At 41.7% G+C, this 19,475-nt stretch overlaps 2 protein-coding genes across 2 annotated transcripts; both read left to right on the top strand.

Moving 5' to 3' along the window:
• Positions 1-1,612: 1,612 nt before the first annotated feature.
• Positions 1,613-2,287, top strand: LOC104295183 (claudin-8-like). The gene has a single exon (XM_009894895.1). The coding sequence runs from the start codon at positions 1,613-1,615 to the stop codon at positions 2,285-2,287; it is 675 nt and encodes a 224-aa protein (XP_009893197.1).
• Positions 2,288-14,699: 12,412 nt separating this feature from the next.
• Positions 14,700-15,368, top strand: LOC104295209 (claudin-8-like). Its single transcript, XM_009894928.1, has one exon. The coding sequence runs from the start codon at positions 14,700-14,702 to the stop codon at positions 15,366-15,368; it is 669 nt and encodes a 222-aa protein (XP_009893230.1).
• Positions 15,369-19,475: the final 4,107 nt, after the last annotated feature.

A 19,475-nucleotide genomic window follows, 5' to 3' on the forward strand; every position in this document is an offset into this window, starting at 1 on the left:
TGTAAGTGGGACTTTTATCTTTTCTCTATCTTTGATATGCCAACAAGCTGGCATATTTAGCACTGCGCTGCTCCATTTTTTTTTGCGTTTACTTTCTGTTTTTGAAGACATATAAATGGCAAGAAAAGAAATAGAGGCAAGAAAGTTCAAATGAATAACAGGACACTTGTATTTCAATATCTGGCCAATTATATCCTAAATTGATCTTTTACAGTGTTGCAAATTAGTTCGTGTCTTAATATATGGAGTACTACTTTATAACAAAAAATCCTAGTTTATGCCTAATTTTTTATATTCCATGTTAAGACACATGCAGAGATCAGGCTGAATATTTCATGCATACCTTTGCATCTATATGAATTTGTAAAAAGAATCCAGTGTTACATGCCTGGGATTTTTTTCTAGACTTTTGACTCTTGTTTCTGTTGCTCTGACTTTCTTATGTTTCTTCACCTGACATGTTCCAGGATTGTCTGCTGGTCACATCACACAAAAACTCTTGAATGAACAGTTCACCTGCTCTCCATAAATACTGTGTTTATTTTTCTCTTTTTTTTTTGCAAATTAGAATGATGTTTTTCTAAAGTATTTGTTTGTACATGAATAGCTCTAATGGGTCTTTACTTGAAGAGCCAATGCTTTCCATTGCACTAGACTCCATCATAGGGTAATTGCTGGGTTCACTTTTGCAAAGGGAAAACAATTTGCTGTATAGCTTGAATCACCATTCTGTAGACCTGATTGTGCAATCGTTTAAGCATGTGGATATTTCCAGAAGCCTGTCTATGCCCGTAACACTCAGTAGAGCAGCAGAAATGTATAAAGCTACGTACGTGTCCAGGTATGAGCAAGATTGAGGTCTCTTATTGTTCCTTTCTACCTCTTAAATGGTCTTTTGCAGCTTTGATTATCCTCTGCAGAACTGTCTCAGGTTCAGAGTTACTTTATCTTTATCCTTTTGATTTGCTTTGTTCCTTGATCCTGTCACTGTAGTACCCTCCTTCAAGCTTCAGAACAAAAGTACTTTTGGGAGCAGGGGCCCTGTGGCAGGGAGCGGGGCTCTGCTTTCCTCCTGGCAGTTTGCCACCGAGCTGAGCAGAGGCAGAATATTCTCACTTGTTCAGTGCAACAGCTTCAGTAACTGCACCAGTCTCCCTACCGAGACCAGTCCATTTCCTTAGCACAGACAAATGTGTAGACAATAGCTGGAACTGAGGGTAGGGCTTGCCTTTTTTTTTTTTTTTTCTTCTTTTTTTAAATAAGTGACTTCAATGCAAAGCATTTTCCTCAGAAGGTACATTTATCCTAAGTGGCTCTTGCTGGTTTACACACACCCTGTCTTTTCTCTTGCTTTGGAAAGTTGTTCCACTTGATTGCTCAGTCTGCCTCTTTGAGTCACTGGTGGCAGAGGAATTACAAAGGCGATGAAGGTGCAGCCAAGTCCCAGGTATCCCATGCCAGATTTAAGCTGATTTGAAATCGTGCTGACTGACTCTGGAACTTTCTTCACACAAGGGACAAACACTTTTGGAAAAAGTTGCTCGTTTTTTTGCCAGCAGCGTGCGTCTGGCTCAGGGAACCTGCTGAGGTGTGCTCTCCTTCCAAAGGCAACATGGTCGGTGGTGCTTTGCAGATTGCCGGGCTGCTCGTTGGTGGCATCGGCATGATCGGGACGTTTGCTGTCACGGGCATGCCTCAGTGGAGAGTGTCTGCCTTCATCGAGAACAACATCATCGTGTTTGAGACGATTTGGGAAGGCCTGTGGATGCACTGCATCAGGCAAGCCAACATCAGGATGCAGTGCAAGGTCTATGACTCCGTGCTGGCCCTCTCGCCGGACCTGCAGGCATCCAGAGGGCTGATGTGCGCTGGGTCGGTGCTCTCGTTCCTCGCTTTCGTGGTTGCCATTATTGGGATGAAGTGCACACGGTGCGCGCAGAGCAGCTGGCAAGCCAAGGGCTATATTATTCTGACGGCTGGGCTCCTCTTCATCCTCTCAGGTGCTGTCGGGCTCATTCCAGTCAGCTGGGTTGCCAGCACCATCATCAGTGACTTCTACAACCCCGCGGTCAACGTGGCGCAGAAAAGGGAGCTTGGAGAGGCCCTCTACCTGGGCTGGGTTGCTGCCTTCTGCCTCATTGCTGCCGGAGCCATATTCTGTTGCTTTTTCCGCTGTTGTGAGAAAACCAGAAGCCACAGATACTCCACACCAACCCACTACTCCACCGACAGCCAGCTTTCACACAGGAAGGCTGAAAGCTCATACTCCAAAAGTCAGTACGTCTAGATGCCTCCTGCCTTTTCCTATTTTTTTGAAGCATTCAATCTGTCTGAATGGATTTCAGCTTCTGCACAAAAGGGCAGCAAGAAAACTGCCTTTGCCTTCTGCCCTGTTAGGGCTGTGTTTTGGAGCTGCTGTTACCCCCAGTGGGCTCTGCTGTGGCTCATGCTGCAGCATCAACAATTTTAATGCGTAGAAAGGTGAATGTTTAATATTATTTCGATAGTAACTTGGAATAGCTTCGGTTTGCGTGGCTTTGCTTTGGGTTGCATTTTATGTGTAAAATGGTGATAAAGGGCTTAAAGTTCCACTGTGATATGAAATTCTGGTGTATTGCAAAGAAGAGGGGAGTTAAATGGCTGGTTCTTTTTTTTTTTTTAACCTTCCTGGGAAAGAGGGAATAACAGTAAATAAGGACAAGATAATAATGGTTTAAAAGAAAAGCATTCACTAAGGGATTGATTTACTGAAGGTTTAATGGAGGGTTGCATGAAGAATTTATTCAGCAGAGGCAGGTAAACTGAAATATATGAAAAATATCCCTTATTTCAGAGAATAAACATAGGTCTGTGTTCATCCTAAATATAATCTTTTTGATGAAAGTTAATATTTCTTTTGTAATCCATATAGGTCAAACTCATTCACATCCTTCTATTTAGAAGCAGCAGTATTCCCTTGCAAACCCCTCGCGGCTTACAGGGGTTTGCAATATTACATATATCACGAACACTGGGTTGGTCACTTGCCGCAGAAGTCTGTGGTATTTTTAAATAAGGGTCTTCTGTACAATCCGGCTGATATTTTTGCTAAGACCCACTCACAACAGCGTATAGGTATAAAGAACATAAACAGTGGTAGTATTTTCTCACAGTTCACATTAAAACAAGCTAAACAATATTTTTAACAGTAAGATCATGAACCCATGAGAAGCAACAATGTAAAGAAACCAACACTACTGAAAAATAAATGGTTCCATGCAAATCAATTTAATAAATGACACAAATTAATCAATAGTAGTAATGTTTTAATAGAATTTTGAAACCAATGAATAAGATGTAATTCCAGACCCACAGAAATCAATGGAATTTTGCCTTTGACTTAGCTGAGAACACAATTCAATTTGTGGCGTTTAGTGGAGAACAACATTCTTGTTCTAGAGTTTGATTCACAGTTTAAAATATTTTATAGAAAGTTTATTATGTGATTATTAGTTCTCTAGTAAATTCCCTGGACTATTGCTACTTGAAAGTTTAGAAGCAAATTCTTCACTTCATAAGACGCAACTCTGAACAACCTAGCAGGAATCAAAATCTGCTCTAGGACTCTCTTCACAGTGTTTGTGAGATACATAGTAAGATGTGCTTGATTATGTAATTTTATTATTCTTCCTTAGTTTTTTGCAAATTATTTCTACGTATATATACATATATGTGATGTGTATGACCCTTCTATAATATAGCAGTGTGTGGCTATATTTTCTTTGTATTTCTTCATTAATGTTTAGAAACCAGCTGAGTCTCTTTTGGGGGGGGGGGGGGGGGGGGGGGGGGGGGAGAGCAGGGTGGAGGAGCAATCCTGTTGTTAGCGGCACTTTGTGAATGTCCTACACAGAACTCATAACTAGGACACCAGGCTTTATGACTGTAATAAAGTCACCTGCCTTGTTCAGCCCTCTAAAAGGCAGGTACAACATCTGTCTCAGAAAGCTACATGTATATGTACCGGTGCACTGTAGTTATCCGGACTGTCAAAACACAGAGTGACTCATAGAGTATTCATCTATGGGGCTGAGGCAAATCTCAGTGAAAAGTGAGATAAGCATGAGATCTCTGTAAGAAAGCCTGCATACACCAAACACTACTGCTACCTCGGGTAGTATTATCTGCTCCTGGTAAAGCACTCACCAGTCCAGTTGGACAAACAAAAGAAGATACAAGAAGACTGTAAGAAGACTCACAACACTATCCTCAGGACTAACAGGAACACAAATCCAATGACTGTGAGTGGGACCCTGAAGTTTTTGAAAATCTCCCTTAGAGATCCTATATATGCTGCAAAGAATTCACCTCATTATAACATACATATATTCCCCCTTAAGTACCTCGCAGGCACATCCAGCCATTTCCTTTAAATTGTGTCTCTCACCCATATACTGTATCTTCAGGAGGACTGAAATGAAAGCTTCCATTTTAAACAGAGCTGGCCTCCCCCAGGTTTGTGGGTTAAATAAAACCTGAGTGGTTTGAGCAGAGGGTCCCACCTAAGGGCGCATATCCAAGCACAAAACAAGTGCCTGAAGCAATAAACCCTCAAATATCGTATCCTGTAATTTAGAACTCATTTCTGTGCTTACAGACAAGTGAAATTATTTGGGAAATAAGCAGTATTGCCTCCACAAATGAAACCAGGGGTGTCTAGCTTGTTCCCCTTTGCCCTGCACTTTCGGGCGCTTGTATGCATTCCTGCAGTGTAACATGGATGTGGAGCCTTTCCGGGTCCACCTGGTGTCCTCTGTGCTGTGTAAATGAATGCACAACTCGTGGGTCAGAGGAGAGTAATGCTCGTTTAACTCAGACGAGTGAAGGTTCAAGATTTCAATCACTGTTCCGTGATTGAGCAACAGGGCTTTCATTTATAATGAGCCTCTTCTGAAATTCTCCCACTGCTGCTGTGACTGTCGTGGAGGTCTAGAGGGGAGAGCTGCCACCCGCATTACTAGGCACTGCTCTCATTAGAGCTAGACAGCAAGGTGGTAAACACATGGGTGGCAGCAGAGCCGCAGTTTCAGGAGCTGCTTTGTGCAGGGAAAGCAGAGCTGTAACAGAGCTGGAGCATGTGTGAGCTCCTGCTTTCTGATTTTATATGAGAATGAATCATCTGACACAGGAGGTTATCACACGCCTGGAAATCTGGTAAGGTCAGCTGCATGTAATGGATTTGTCTGTCTCTTTAAGGTGCAGTCCTGAATAGGTGTTGTACTTCCCCATGTTTTTGAATATACGTGGGCCTATATGTGAGAGTTTAGATGTAGGCTGCTTGCTTTCTGTTCAACTCTCAAACATGACAAGAAAAGAATAATAGAAAATGGAGCAGGGAGAGATTAGGAGAGGCCATATCTTGTGCCTCACAGCCAGGAAGGCTCATTACTGAAATATAAGAATGACCTTATTGCATCAGTCTCGAGATGTATGGAGATCTGCTTCTGCCACTGTCAGGGGCAGGTGCCTACAGAGCAGCAGGAGACCAGGGCCTGTGAACAGTTGTGCTTGGAGGCACTGTCCCCACTTCCAGCCTCCTATACTCAGGGTATTTTTGTGCTCAATGAAACAGCAGGCTTGTCTATGATTTAAGCCCTTCACCGAGCATCATAGTCAGACCCCACACCGCAGGTACAGTGGGCTTTCTGAGCATGAGGCATGACAGACAGCTCTCTCCTCCTGAGGAGCTGGAAGAAGGGCAGCACTGGGTAACTCCAGCCCTGTGAAGGTCCTGGCGAGTACCACCAGTCCTGACACAGGCATGTCCTCTACCCCAGTCTTGCCTTGCAGAGCAGGGTTGAGCCCCTGAACTGAGCCCCTTGACCAACGCCTGACTCTGTTCTTCATTTTGGATGCTTCTACCCCTTGGACTTTGCCCGTGACTCTATCACAGATCAACCCCTAGGCAGCAAAGCAAGTTGACCACTTGCCAACCATAATGGCTTTAAACTGGAAGAGGGCAGGTTTAGATTAAACATTAGGAAGAAGTATTTCACTTTAAGGGTGGTAAGGCACTGGAACAGGTTGCCCAGAGAGGTTGTTGAGACCCCATCCTTGGAGGTGTTCAAGGCCAGGCTGGACGTGGCCTTGGGCACCCTGGTCTAGTGGGAGGTGTCCCTGCCCATGGCAGGGGGATGGAACTTGATGATCTTCAAGGTCCTTTCCCACCTAAACCGTTCTATGATTCTATGATTCTATGCTGCCTCCCCACTCATCCCACTGCCCCATGGAGCTGGTGGCCACAATGCTTTCCTGAAAAGTCTCAGCAAGGAACTGACACCTAAGGGATGTAGGCCACTGGCAGTCCTAAATATGTGTTGCTTGAGAAATTGGGAGAAGGCTGATGCCAACTAGTTCACCTGGGTACCATCAAGAGTCCCATCAGCACCACCAGTTCCTTTCACTAGTGGGAGGTTGTCGATGTAGGGCCAAAGAGGACAAATAGGAGGAGAAGACAGTGTGAGAGGAGTTCACTCTAGAAAAGGTGATATCTACTAGCTACTCCGTTGCTCTTCTAAATGTATAAATATGCCAAAATTATTCCTGAGAGATGTTTGTACAATAAAAACTTCCAGAGGTGGCTACTCTGTGGTGTCCTTAGCAATCTATCCCAGCACTTAATTATAATTTTCATTAAAAAAGGTTTTTGTGAAGCTTAAACTAAATCTCCCCACTGCAGGGTAAGGCTGTTCCATTGTTTCTTGTCCCATCAGCACCAGGCATAGAAAACAGACCACTGCTTTCCTTTAAAGCAGGCAGTCTTTTCCATATTTCAGGACAGTTACCATCTCACCTCTAGAACCTTTCTTGCTTAGCTTAATCATCTCTAATTCTTTCCTCACGGACATGCTTGTTAAATTTCTCCCTGTATTTGTTTACCTCCTCTGGTTGTTTTTGTGTGCTCCACCTCTTTCTCTAAGTTTGATGCCTAATACTAGATAAAGCATCCCAGCAGAAGCCTCATCACTGCTGAGCACACTGAATATACTTGTTGCAGATTACCATAACATGGATAAATGATTCACAAAACCAAGCAAATAACTTCCTTGAATATGTTAAATGCATTGCACTTCTATTATTCCAGGCCTCAAGATCACCAGCTTTCCTGCGCTGTGGGACTTAACCATTGGCAGTACGTTGACCAGCTGGGTGTCTAATGCAAATTTCCTTGCTGCGGTTCCTCCTTTATTGCTAGATCCCTGAGGGTAATAAGATGAGACCCCAGAGAAATCCTTGTCTCCAACAGTAGCAGAAATCACTGTCTGGAAATAGGGATGTGATAGTTCTCCTTCCAATATAGCCTTTTGTTGTTTTACTCTCTCATAGATACTGCATCCACATTATGTTATTTTCACTTTTCTCCATCCCTTCAGTGTCTCTGTTAATTTCCCACTGCTCTGTCAGATGCTTTAATAAGGTCCAAATGGATTAGATTTTCTCAACTTTTATTTTCTAGAAAATATTAGAAAACAAAAACTGAATCTATTTTTGCTAAGTCCATGCTACATTTTATTTAGCTTTCCATTTACTTCTAGATATTTATTCTTTTCTTCGCAATGGATTTTAAACCATCCAATACCATTAGATTCTGACTAACAGCTTTCTAGTTGTGCACAGGGTTTTCCACCTCCCCACTCACTCCCTTGGTCCTCCAGACACACAGTATCATTCCCGGTCTGACACATATGCTAACAGTCCTTGCTACCAGATTTGGAACTGCACATGCTGAACTTCAGTCAGTGGAAATTACTCTCTTTCTTCAGTTTGTACTCATAAAGATTTGGAGTTTTCTATCTACCTTGGATACAGTGTTGTAATTCTGTCATGCTCTCCTTCTATATGCTTGTTGTTACTTAAATTCAAAGAATAGGTGGGCTAACTACTTGTCTTAGACTCATGCTTACAGCCTAGTGTGCCTCTTCCCTTGCTGTTCTGTATTATTTGTATTATTTGTATGCCTGTAGCACTTTTTTAATTCTGTTTTTTGAAAAGCCTAATTTGGATTGATTTTTATTGAGTCTCATTTCCCCCTTACATTTTCTGACCTCTTAGATGTATTTTCTTTGCTGGTTGGTTACCTTTTCTGTTCTTCTACCAAATACCTTCTCTGTGGAGTTATTCATCCAGTTGAGTATCAACCTTACTTCTACAAGTCTCTCCTTTCCTTCACCATGGGATCCACATTCCAGATGCTTCCTAAGGAATTTTTAAGCCTCATCCACATTCACGTCCCTAAGCTGTTCAGTCTAATTAATAAAGAATATTGATCAGGATCAGAGGAATTGTTCTCCCTTAGTGCTCCAGGCCCTTCCACCTCATTGGCAATGATCTTCTGCAGAGATATAGATCTTCTCATCTTAATGATCCTTCACATATAATTTTCTGCCTCACAATGTGAGCCCTGTTCCTCTCCAACATAAAAACATCAAATTTGCTGAGGCCTTTCCCTCCTCCATTTCATACTTGGTTTTAAGTTGCTCTGCACACATCAGGCTGTTTTCTATCTTTTTTCCTTTTCCTTCCCTAACTTCCAGCCCCTTAACTCCCAACACATGGTTGGTAGTAATACTTATTAGACATTCCTCCTTCTTCTGAAGTATTGCACTCTGTGCTAAACTACACATTTCAGATCTGGAATAAAAAGTAGCTACTGCTTGATCATGGGCAAAGCAGTTCGTATTTTGACTGGCTAGATAGTATGATGCAATTAGGAACAGCTCTGGATTGTCTCTGCGGGGAAGCGGTGTGCCCGCACTGGTGAATCGTTTGTGCCCTTGCAGGCTGTGGGCTGTCACCGTGCAGAGACACATCAGCCCCAGACACATCAATGTGCAAAGTTACAGTGACAGTGGTGCATCCTTGGAGCTGCTACGATTCACGACGCTGGAACGGATGTTCTGAGAGCAAGTGACAAAAATTAATTGCTTCCTGCAAAATACTCCTGCTTTGGTCTCTGGGCCAGCACAAATCCAAAGTGATTTATGACTTCCAGGAAGAGGTCCTTTTGTGTGAGCATAGGAACAGCTGGTTGGCTGGGCAGGGCTTCCCTTCTCCTCCGCCTCCTCTCTTCTCCCTCTATTTGAAGGGGAACTGAGGTAAATCAGGAGATGAAGACTTCCAGCTATTCAGGCCCCACAGCCAGGGGCTATGCTGCTTCTTCCTAGGGGACACCCAGCTTGCCAGCCAGGGAAAATCAGCCAGGGTGTCTCAAGGAAGAGATGAATCCCAATACTAAGAAGAGAGGAATAATGGAACATCCTGGCCAGAAGCATGAAGGTTTGATAAAGGACTCTGGATTTGGGTAGTAAGAGAAAGGGAAGAGTGTGGGGGTAGAGGGTGACCTGAGATAACAGGTTTAGGGGTGTCATTGGGTGCAGAAGGTTGAGCCTCGTGGTGGTGGAGTTCATGCTGCCAGGGTTAATTTTGGAGGTGGAAATTAAGTGTAGTTACATTCAGGAGGTGGGATTTGGAAGAAGACAAAAAGTGGGGGGGACAGGACTGGAGAGGGAGGAGCCCAAATCATGAGTGAGAAAGATGGGAAAAAACCCCGTTCTTCAAAGTTTGAGACTTATTTAGTTACTTACCTACACTGCTTGGTTACTGGTATTACTGGAAAGCTAATTCAAGCGTATATTATTATGCTGTCCTCCAAAAGCAATCTTTCCTGGGATTCTGAGCCTAAGAGCTTGTTTCTAACAGTATCAGGTAGTCTAATAAAAGCTATTACCTCTTTCTACAAACCTGGCCTCTCATCTATCTTTAGGCCATCGCTGCCACAATATACCTTCTCGTCCTCCTTTAGTCCATCACACTAAATCATGTAAATAAAGGAGTTCCCCTGTGCTTCATCCAGTAATAGCCTAGCTGTATACCGTGCTGATAGCCCTTATGAAAACAATCAATACTGCCTTGGGAATTTTCCACTGTTATATTTCCAACAGCTTAATGTGAACCGTGCAATCATATGCCCCCCAAATATGCTTTGAGGTCCTGTCATTAGACAGCAAAGTAAGATAGCATATTTTCTGGCAGGTTCTATTTCTATCAGGATGACTGCTCCCTGTACGCAAGTACTGAGGTGACAAATACCTTGTAAAAGCCTGAAGCAGTTTAGATGGATTAAATACTCAAAGGAGTATTTAATATTTTATTACTGTAGGGTTTTATTACACTGAACTCGAGTTCATTCACAGTGTCCAGGGAAGGGCTTCCTCAGACATGGAATATCATTAAAAGTTTGGCAGTTTTGTCAGGCTATGAATTTCAGGCATGCTGAGGAAGATGACGGAAAATAAATATTAGTTCTTTTCTATTCAACTGTCAGTCATGGGTTGCCTCAAAGCTAAAGGTCAGTGCCCAAGTACAGTGCCTGTGATGTGTCTGGGGGAAATCCCTCTCTAAGCTACACTGAGCAGATGTTCCTCTCACTCCAAAATGTGTCACGCTTGAAGAGAAGGGGAGGGAGATGTGCCTTCATCTTTCAACATATGTGCAGGCAGCAATATTAAAGTTAGCACAAATAAAAAGACCTCTGTTGGCTTCAGTCCATTTTCTCCTGAATTAAAACAGAATCAAAGTAAGCTTTTGCCTCACCGATAGCCTCAAAATACAGTAGTCAATCAAAATAACACAGAAAGTAATGGAACCATTAACTCGACTATGATTTTATTGACCAGCCCTTGTAAATAGTTGAAAACAAAGTGCTTAACCCAGCATGTAATGAATGGACTAGTGGAAGCCACAAGCAGGGAGGAACTGGTGCCATTCACATCTGTTTCCAAAACAAGTGATCTGCAGACAAACCTAACCCTATTTGTTGTACGCTTAAATCAGATTTTAGCAGATCTAGGTCTGCATGGCTTCACACAGCACCTCTGCCCGAGGGGAGAGGATGCAGAGTGACTGCAGAGCCACAGTCTGGTGGACTCCCCATTGCTGGGCTCTGCAGGTGGTTGGGCAGCTTTGCAGCCTTACTGGGTAACCGCAGCCTCTGGGAGGTTAAGACGCTTAACTGTAACTCTTAGCAATCACTAATCTAAAGTGTGCTTTTGATAAATCTGCGTATTTGCCTGGTCCAAAAATATTACTGAATCTTAAATTTAGCTCATTAGCCTGTAGCATAACCAACCTATCTATTCTTAACGAGAGCTCATAATGAACTATGTACATTATAGTTGTATATTTGTACAAGATTAAAGTCTATTATTTGTCTTTCTATAGGTGCATGTGTATGCATAAGGACTCTAAAATTCAATGTACATAGAAGATATACAAAGAGGAATGAAACCTGCTTTCTGGAAGGCAATTAAATGTTTACATTATTGATGCCTATAATTAATTAAGCACTGAGGATCATTGACAGGTTCTGTTAATCATGTGGACTGAAGACAGTCTACTTCTTCCTTTTCAAGGGGCATCGACATTTTAAAAACTAGGGAGGGAACAGAAGATATTGCCCCAGGAAAAGATGCAAATGAACATCCTGATTTGAAGGGAAGGGAAAATGTAAATCTGAACAGAGATCCGGGGAAAGATTAAGTGTAAAGGCTACATGCTTCCTCAGTTGACTATTTTCCTCTTTGAAGGCAAATTTTGGGGTGGACATGTTTGCATATGAACTGGTAGTCTCATCTGGAGGCAGGTAAGCTTCCAAATAGCATAACAGATGGATGATACATACAATGAGGAAACTTCTAAAGTCTAGTCAGGTGTAAAGGGGGTTTTCCTTTTATTTCTTCTCACCTGGTACTAAAGCTATTGTATCTGCCATGCTCACCATGTAAGCATGCATTTAATTTCTACTTTAAGAGCTGTCCGCTGTTCAGAGTGATTTTGAAGTAACTCAGTCAACTAAGCATTTCTCTCTGAGAGGTGAGGTGAGCCTTTAAATGGAGATACAGTTCTTTAGGGTATACAAGGGTCTAAGAGCTCCCTCCAGGCTGATTCAAACACAGGGCTCTTCTGCAAAAGATCATTCTTCCAGCGATTAGCAAAGCCAGGGACTCATTGGCATTTAAGAGGTTGATGAGATTTTCCAGTCCTCATGAATTTCCAAGATATTGGTACGGTTTCTTGATATTTTTTTTTTCCAACCTGTCTCCTGTAGTTCATTTTAATTTCTGAAATTTATCTTCAGGTTTCAGAACTACTATTTGTTGGTTTTCCTTTCCTGCTTCCTTGCCCTCAGGTTTCAGTAACAAGAGCCATCCTGCCACGGGATAGTACATGCAACAGTGTAGCCTGGGTGTTCCTCTCTTAAGCCTACACCTCCACTGGATGTCACTCACCATGGGTACTACTTCCGATTAAAGGTCAAAAAAAACACTCAACCATTTAGCATTCTCTGGATGTATTGCTACACAACCAGCATATGATGCATTTTAATAGTATTTCTGGGAGCAGTTTGTCTTCTATACAAACTATGCCCTGACTGTCACAGAGTGTGATTTTATGCATGACCTCAATGGCTGACCCTCCCAGAGTCATGTAAGGAAAAATGATTTCAGAGCAATCCTGATAGATAAGACAGTCAGATAAACAGATTCAGTACATTAGGCATGGTCTGTTCTCCAGCTATGTATACCTTCAAGAGCTGGCTGGCTGAAAATATTGCACAAAGAATTTTTCTGTGGAAAAAATTACATTTAAATGCTAGTTTTGAGAGGGTTTTTCCATAATAACCTGATATCTTTTTCAAAGTTAAAATAACAAATCAAAAAACAGTTTTGAAAATTCAGAGGTAAAAACGTCCTACAAGATCGATGGAGACTGCACTCCAGTTAAATAGCACAGGTCTTGTGTGCAGTCTTCTTCTAAGGCAGCAGTATCCTGCCAGAGAAAGGATTTTCTTTTAGGCAGGTAACCATCTATGACTTCTGATTTCATCTCTACCACCTACTTCTTTGTGGCATCGAGCAAAGTGCCGTAACTTTTCTGCATCATGGGATTCTTTTTTTATGTCTGCAGAAAAGTGGTGCAATATTCATCTCACTATAAGAACAAATCTGATAAATATAGTTAGTTTCTAAAGGTTACATTTCACATTTTAGCTGAAGAAATTTTTCCTCAAAACCTGCTGGCACACTTGAAGGCAAAAATGAATTGCCCAGATCCCTTGGGAGTATTTTCCACATGGACCCCATTATACTATGTAACTTGCATTATCTGGCACTCCTTCCTTACAGTTAGTAACTGTAGGAGGGAGGGGATTTTGTGGGCTGTGAATGGTTTAGATGGCCAATTCGCTTTTTCATGGGTTTTAGCTTTTGCTTTGAATATGTTGCGCAGGCACCTAGGGCTGTAACTAAATTAATACTGTCAAAGGCAATGTCTGATATTTCCAGATACACAGACCCCATAACACTACAATCCACAAGCAATGGAAGAATATGTTTTTCTTTGACAACACTTTAGGGGCCTTCATAGTCTTTAGTGGCCCAACACTTTTTTTTACTAGCCCCATAGGTTCAAAGAGCTGGAGTAACAAGAAACACATCAATTTCAACAACACCAATGAGTTGTCATCATATACTATTATCTCAAGGTAGGGAGAAGAAAGTAAAAAAACCATAATGCAGCAGTTATTCCTAACTTGCCCAAGGCAAACCAGTCTTTGGCGTGCGTTTTTGTCCAGGCTTGTAGTTATCTGTGCAGGCTGAGATACATGCTTGTGGGAGGGATCTCTGACTTCTTTCAAGGTGCATTGTACGCTGAAAGAAAAGCTCATCCTTTTCATATTAGACAATTGCCCCCAACCCTCCTAATGCTACTTGAAGAAGATTATTAGTATGGAACATAATGACAACACTATCCTTCTAATGGGGAGACAGTCTCATAGAGGATTGTTTCCTAACAGCGACCTTACTCGTGGATTCAAAAGCAGAAGCTGTGAAACTGCCAGCTATTTTCTTTGTCGTCGTTGTGAATTATGCAGCTGGTAGAGTAAAGCTTTGATGTTGATTGGAATACTTGACTTTCCTGTACCTGTCTAATATCATGATTATACTTTTGTATTTGATCAAAACGAGGAGTCTACATTAAAGAGCTGCACCAAGTACCTCCCAGCCTGATTTAAAAAAAAAAAATAAATCAAATGCTTTCCCAGGGATGTAGTGCTTAGTAAGTAAGTCCCACTCCAAGTCCAAGTTTAGCTTTTGTCATAAGAACAACTGTAATGACCTATTTTACATAATATTTTAACAGATGGAAGTTCAGACTTTCTGTACTAAATTTCAACACAGCTGCAATCTCGCAGTTAAGAAATTATTAGCCCTGCAATTAGGTACCTTTAATTGAATCCCTGACACTTACTTAATTATAACATCACTACAGACACACTATGAGAAGCAGTAAAATCAACTATGACACACCCCTCCAAGTTTCCCATTGGCTAGAAACTTGTTAGGCTTGATGGGTAGGCGCTGTAGTCAGAGGGTATTTCAAAGCAAATAAATAGCAGGTCCTCCTAGCCAGTCAGAAATGGATTTCTACCTGTCTGAACTCAGACTGGAGCAAGCTGCTTTTAAAAAACCCCAACAACTTGCTGCATGAGGAAACTACTGGAGAAAATATTCCTTCTCATACCTTATATTTCTTCCATGAAAAAGTGATTTTGGAAGACTTTCTAGGCCACCTCGCTTGAGGTGTTTTTCAGAAGAAGCATGGCTTGCTGTGCATTACAAATCACTGGACTAATATTTGGAGGTGTCGGCATGGTGGGTACTTTGGCAGCCACGGTTATGCCGCAGTGGAGAGTGTCTGCCCACATTGATAGCAACATCGTGGTGTTTGAGACCACCTGGGAAGGACTGTGGATGGACTGCGTCAGTCAGCTGGGCATCAGGCTGCAGTGCAAATTCTACGACTCTGTTCTGGCTCTCCCACAACCCTTGGAGGCATTCAGAGCCCTCATGTGCGCTGCAGTGGTCCTGTCAATCATTTCCTTTTTGATGGCGATTGTTGGTATGAAGTACACTCACAGGACCAAGGATGATCCCCAAGGCATCAGTATCTTTATACTGGCAGCTGGAATTGCCTTTCTCCTGACAGGCATCCTCGTTCTGATCCCTGTGTCCTGGACTGGAGGTAGCATCATTCACGACTTCTATGATCCGAAAGTCCCTATTCCACTGAAACGAGAACTAGGAGCTGCTCTCTACGTGGGCTGGGTGAGCGCTGGAGTTCTCATCATTGCAGGAGCAATGTACTGTAGCTTCTGGTGCTGGGCTCATACCTCTTCAAAATCCAGGTATCCATCGCTTTCCCGTCACAGATTGCACAAACCTGATGTTGCAGGGGAGCCGCCGGCAAGCGTGCATGCCTATGTGTAGTTGCTACATGTGATCTTTCTGCTTAGCATGTTGATATGTAGTGATTGACTTCAGTGTCTAATTAAACTCTAAGTCTGTAATGGAGGAGCAATTTTGTTCTTTTGCTGTTTGCTATTGACATATATATCTGCTCTCTAACATGCTTACGGGAAAGGTTATTACATGGGCATTATGTTAGAGCACAGCCAGAAGAAGAATCTCACCGTTTTATGGGAATGAAGCATGTCATGGGAACAGCAGCAGCCAGGAGTCTCTCAGAGAAGATGAACAGCATATGGTTGGGTTGGAAGGAAGGCAGCTGCTAGGCAATAGCACCATTGCCCTCCCCTAAACCCATGATGCGCAAAGGGAGCAGTGCATTTTACTCTGAGGTAAAGTCTTCATAAGGACTGCTCTAGGACAGTGGTGAGAAGCATGGAGCTGGCAGCAGGGCTGAAGCAGCTGCTGACCGAATGGAGAAGCCACCAGCAATCTAACTTCCCATATTGGCACACAAACGTTCATGCTCTCCCATCAGATGCCTCTATGATTGACTATGGATTTCATCAATAGTGGAAGTTGATGTATCCTTCTTACCTCTTCTGAAGGGCACAGAATCCAGCTCATGGAATAATAAAATTTTGAATCACTTCACCAGACTTTGCCATGAATGTATTAGCTTTCTGTTGCTTGCTACCTCTTGTCTTTTATGACTTCTCCTGTTCTATAGGTAGCACCTCCTCTTCTATAAAATTCAGGACAGACCATCTGTCTTTATGCACTTTAAAGCATCGTGCTAATATAAAGTATAATTAGACAAGCCAGGCAATGTAAATGTGTAATCCCCACTTGCCCGTTGAAGGATCAAGAGTTCCTGCCTACATCTTCCTTCACACCCACAAAATCCCAGCCCTGATATTGTTCTGACTTCTTTGTGTTCACAAGAATTATTTTCAAATGTAGACTGGGAAGCCTGATACCTATCTGTCCATTGTGCAGAATTCAACCTTATTTGCAGTTGTGCACTTTTTCTTCCACACCTGAAAACTTGGAACCTGCTTTTGACAGCGTGCATGTCACAACGTTGATAAGTGACCAAAAAAGGCTCAGTTCAAAAGAGTTTTTTCTAGTTCTTTATGCAGAAGTAATGGATAATACTATTTTATTGATAATTTTATGGCACAGGCACTCAATTTGATTTTTTTCTGTGTCTGTGACTGGTATCTGATAAAAGTGACTTTTTAAGTTGAGCAGAGCAATGCTTTTATATATTCATTTGACTGTTCAATTTGAAGCAGAACATGGAAAGCTGCATTTAATTAAACAAGCCTTTTATTAACTTGACTTCAGATGTACCTAAATGAAACAGTGCCGTTGAACATGGATATTCATTACATATATTAGTTAATGTGCATTTACATTTAAGACAACCAGCTCAGATCTTTTACTGGGAATTTTGTAGTCACCAGAAAACAGGTTTAATGTACGCTACTCATCACTTGAGCAGTCAAATCAGCACTTATGAGTTTCAGATGAGCTTTTAAGAGAACACTTGTAAGTAGGTTTTCTAGTACTAAACCATATATTTTTTATGTTGTCTTGTATTTGCTGATTCCTGTCACAGCAGCTGTCTTTGGGTCAGATGGCTCATTTCAGCAGGGTCATTCTTTTGACTTTGCTAGTAATTTATACTACCCTGAGGACCTCCACCTATTATTTTATTGGATTTATGTCCTATAATACATATTTTGTTCAATAAGTAACTATTTGGTGAGTAAGCCAGAATTGCACTTTTTGGATTCATTTAGATATGACATTTATGATTAACAAAGCAGAAGATGAAGACATATGCAATGCAAATTGGATACATATTTATATGTAGGTAATGGATTTAAATTATGACATGTGCAACGTAATGCAACTTTATGCAGATACAGGTGCTTAGGAAGTAATTAAGTGGAGTTTTCTATAATGTTAATTAAAGGATCCTGAATGCTTTCACTATCGGTGGGTTCATCTAGAAATCAAATTTGAACTGGGTGTGCCTTTTACAGTCGTAACTTTATTTTCAGAGTTGAAAGATAAAACTGCTTTATTTGAGCATTTAACATTCATTTCAAAGAAAATCGAAGCCTTTTACATCTAACATTAACACTTGATGGCTGCATATTCCTCCATTTTTCTCTTTTACCAGTCAATCAAAAGGTGAGCTCAGACAACCTTCTGCTTGTGTGTGGGTTTGGAATCTGACCTTGATTCCAAGCGTACAGCTAGGCTGGGCTGCTCTTTGAAAGTCTGGGTTTTTATGGACACAAATGGCAATTTCTGGTAACGTGATTTAGCACTTTAGACTCACCCAAGTATGCTTAAGAGTCTGTGACGCTAAAATTTCCCAGTTTGATGCAGGAACAAATTTCTCATGAGAAGATAATTTGTAAGAAATGTAACACAGTTGCTAACCTTCTTGCTTTGAAGAGAACAGAAATTCCTTTTTTGTGGATTCTGGTGGGGAAAACACCATGAAGATGATTACTACATATTTTACTTCTGTATGTGAGGAATGCACTTGGCTGAGTACACTGTATGGGTGCATTTACACCTGCTAAGGGAGACAGGGTTTTTTCTTCTTCCCTTGCCCCTATTGAAAACCTGTGATGCTCAGAACTGGCTAGTTGGAAGCTGCAGTTTGGAGGTATGAATAAGAAAAGGGAGTCTTAAGAGCTTTAACGAAAAACTGTGGTTGAGCTTTGAAAATAAACTGCTGCTGTTCATGAGTTTTCTGAGGGTCACAGAAAGAGCTTGGTTTGAGGGGAGTGTTGGAGGAGCTTGCACAGGTCTCTAGTGCCCAAGGCCACACCTTCTACCTCTGCCTGCTGCTCCAGGAGAGCTCCAGCCCCTTCTGGGTTATATCCAGCCAGACCCAGTCTCAGGTAACCCCGAGTGTCTGAGGCCCTTAGAGCTTATTTAGATGGCTGACCATGTCCTTCCCAAGTGAGACAGGTGAGGAGAGGATGCTCCGGAACATGCGTAATGCAGCAAAGACATTTAGGGAAAGGGGCCCCTCTTCTCTCCATGGTGCAGGAGGACCATGGAAACAGAACATTGGTTACACACTATGTGACGGAAGACCAAGAGGAAGCAGGGTGTGAATAATTGCTATTGACTGGACTTTTCTCTCAGAAGAAAAGGTCTGACATGCGGGTGTCATTTGATGTGGATGGGCCTGGGATTACTAAAACATTATGTCAGGTTTTCATGTGCTGGAGCTCTGCTTTCATTGAGGAGTGGAGGCGGTAAACTTGCTTTAGTGGTGCTACGTTTATGTTCCTCTAGGCACAACTGTCAGAAACTTCAGACCTGCTGTATTTGTTAATAACAGCTGATTAAATATTGTGGTTAAATATCTAGTTTAACATCCTGGTGCTATCATATACTTTAATATTTTGTGATTGCAGAACAAAATGACTTTGGAAATAAATGTGAATAGCTGAGATTTTGCTATGTATTTGAAATAAATGTATGAACTCTTCAGTTTGTTTGTTTTCTTTTTTCCTTCTGTATCATTGTTTCTTTTTTATATTAAAGTGAATGAATGTATTTCCCCATTGCCAGGGAAAGACAGCTTCAGTATTTTCATAATGTCCTTTTCTGATTCAGTCTTGGTTTTTACATTATGCTTTGGGTTTTGCTAGATAATAAACAAAGAGGGTCTGATTCCTTGGGAAATAAAACACACAAAACTGATTTAGTGGTGAGTTCTAAGACTTGCTTATAAGAAGTTTCCTGAAGCAAATCGATATTTCAAAAGCTGGTCCTGAAATGTATATTCATCTCTGAGATGAAAAGAAAAGATTCTGGAGCAAATAATCCACGACTAAGATGCAGCCAAGGGAATATATTTATGGCAAAAATGATGGCTTAGCAAAACATTTCATTATAACAGAAAGATGAATCAGACAGGTTTTGAGACAAATAAATGCATGCAGTCATGAGTCCTGATACACAGAGACAAAGCTCTGTGTGAGGGACATTAAGACTAAATAAGTTTGTGTCAAAAAATGTTACAACTCTCCTGAAAATCAGTGTGAGGACTCACAAAGTCAGAAATGGGAGCTTGATTGTGTCCTT

The sequence above is a fragment of the Charadrius vociferus genome, unplaced genomic scaffold, assembly GCF_000708025.1.
Source record: "Charadrius vociferus isolate BGI_N301 unplaced genomic scaffold, ASM70802v2 scaffold201, whole genome shotgun sequence".
In the NCBI taxonomy this organism is placed as follows: Eukaryota; Metazoa; Chordata; class Aves; order Charadriiformes; family Charadriidae; genus Charadrius; species Charadrius vociferus.

What these genes read in the sequence shown, in the direction of transcription:
- LOC104295183 (XM_009894895.1), top strand. Translation starts at nt 1,613, where the DNA reads ATGGTCGGTGGTGCTTTGCAGATTGCCGGGCTGCTCGTTGGTGGCATC.
- LOC104295209 (XM_009894928.1), top strand. Translation starts at nt 14,700, where the DNA reads ATGGCTTGCTGTGCATTACAAATCACTGGACTAATATTTGGAGGTGTC.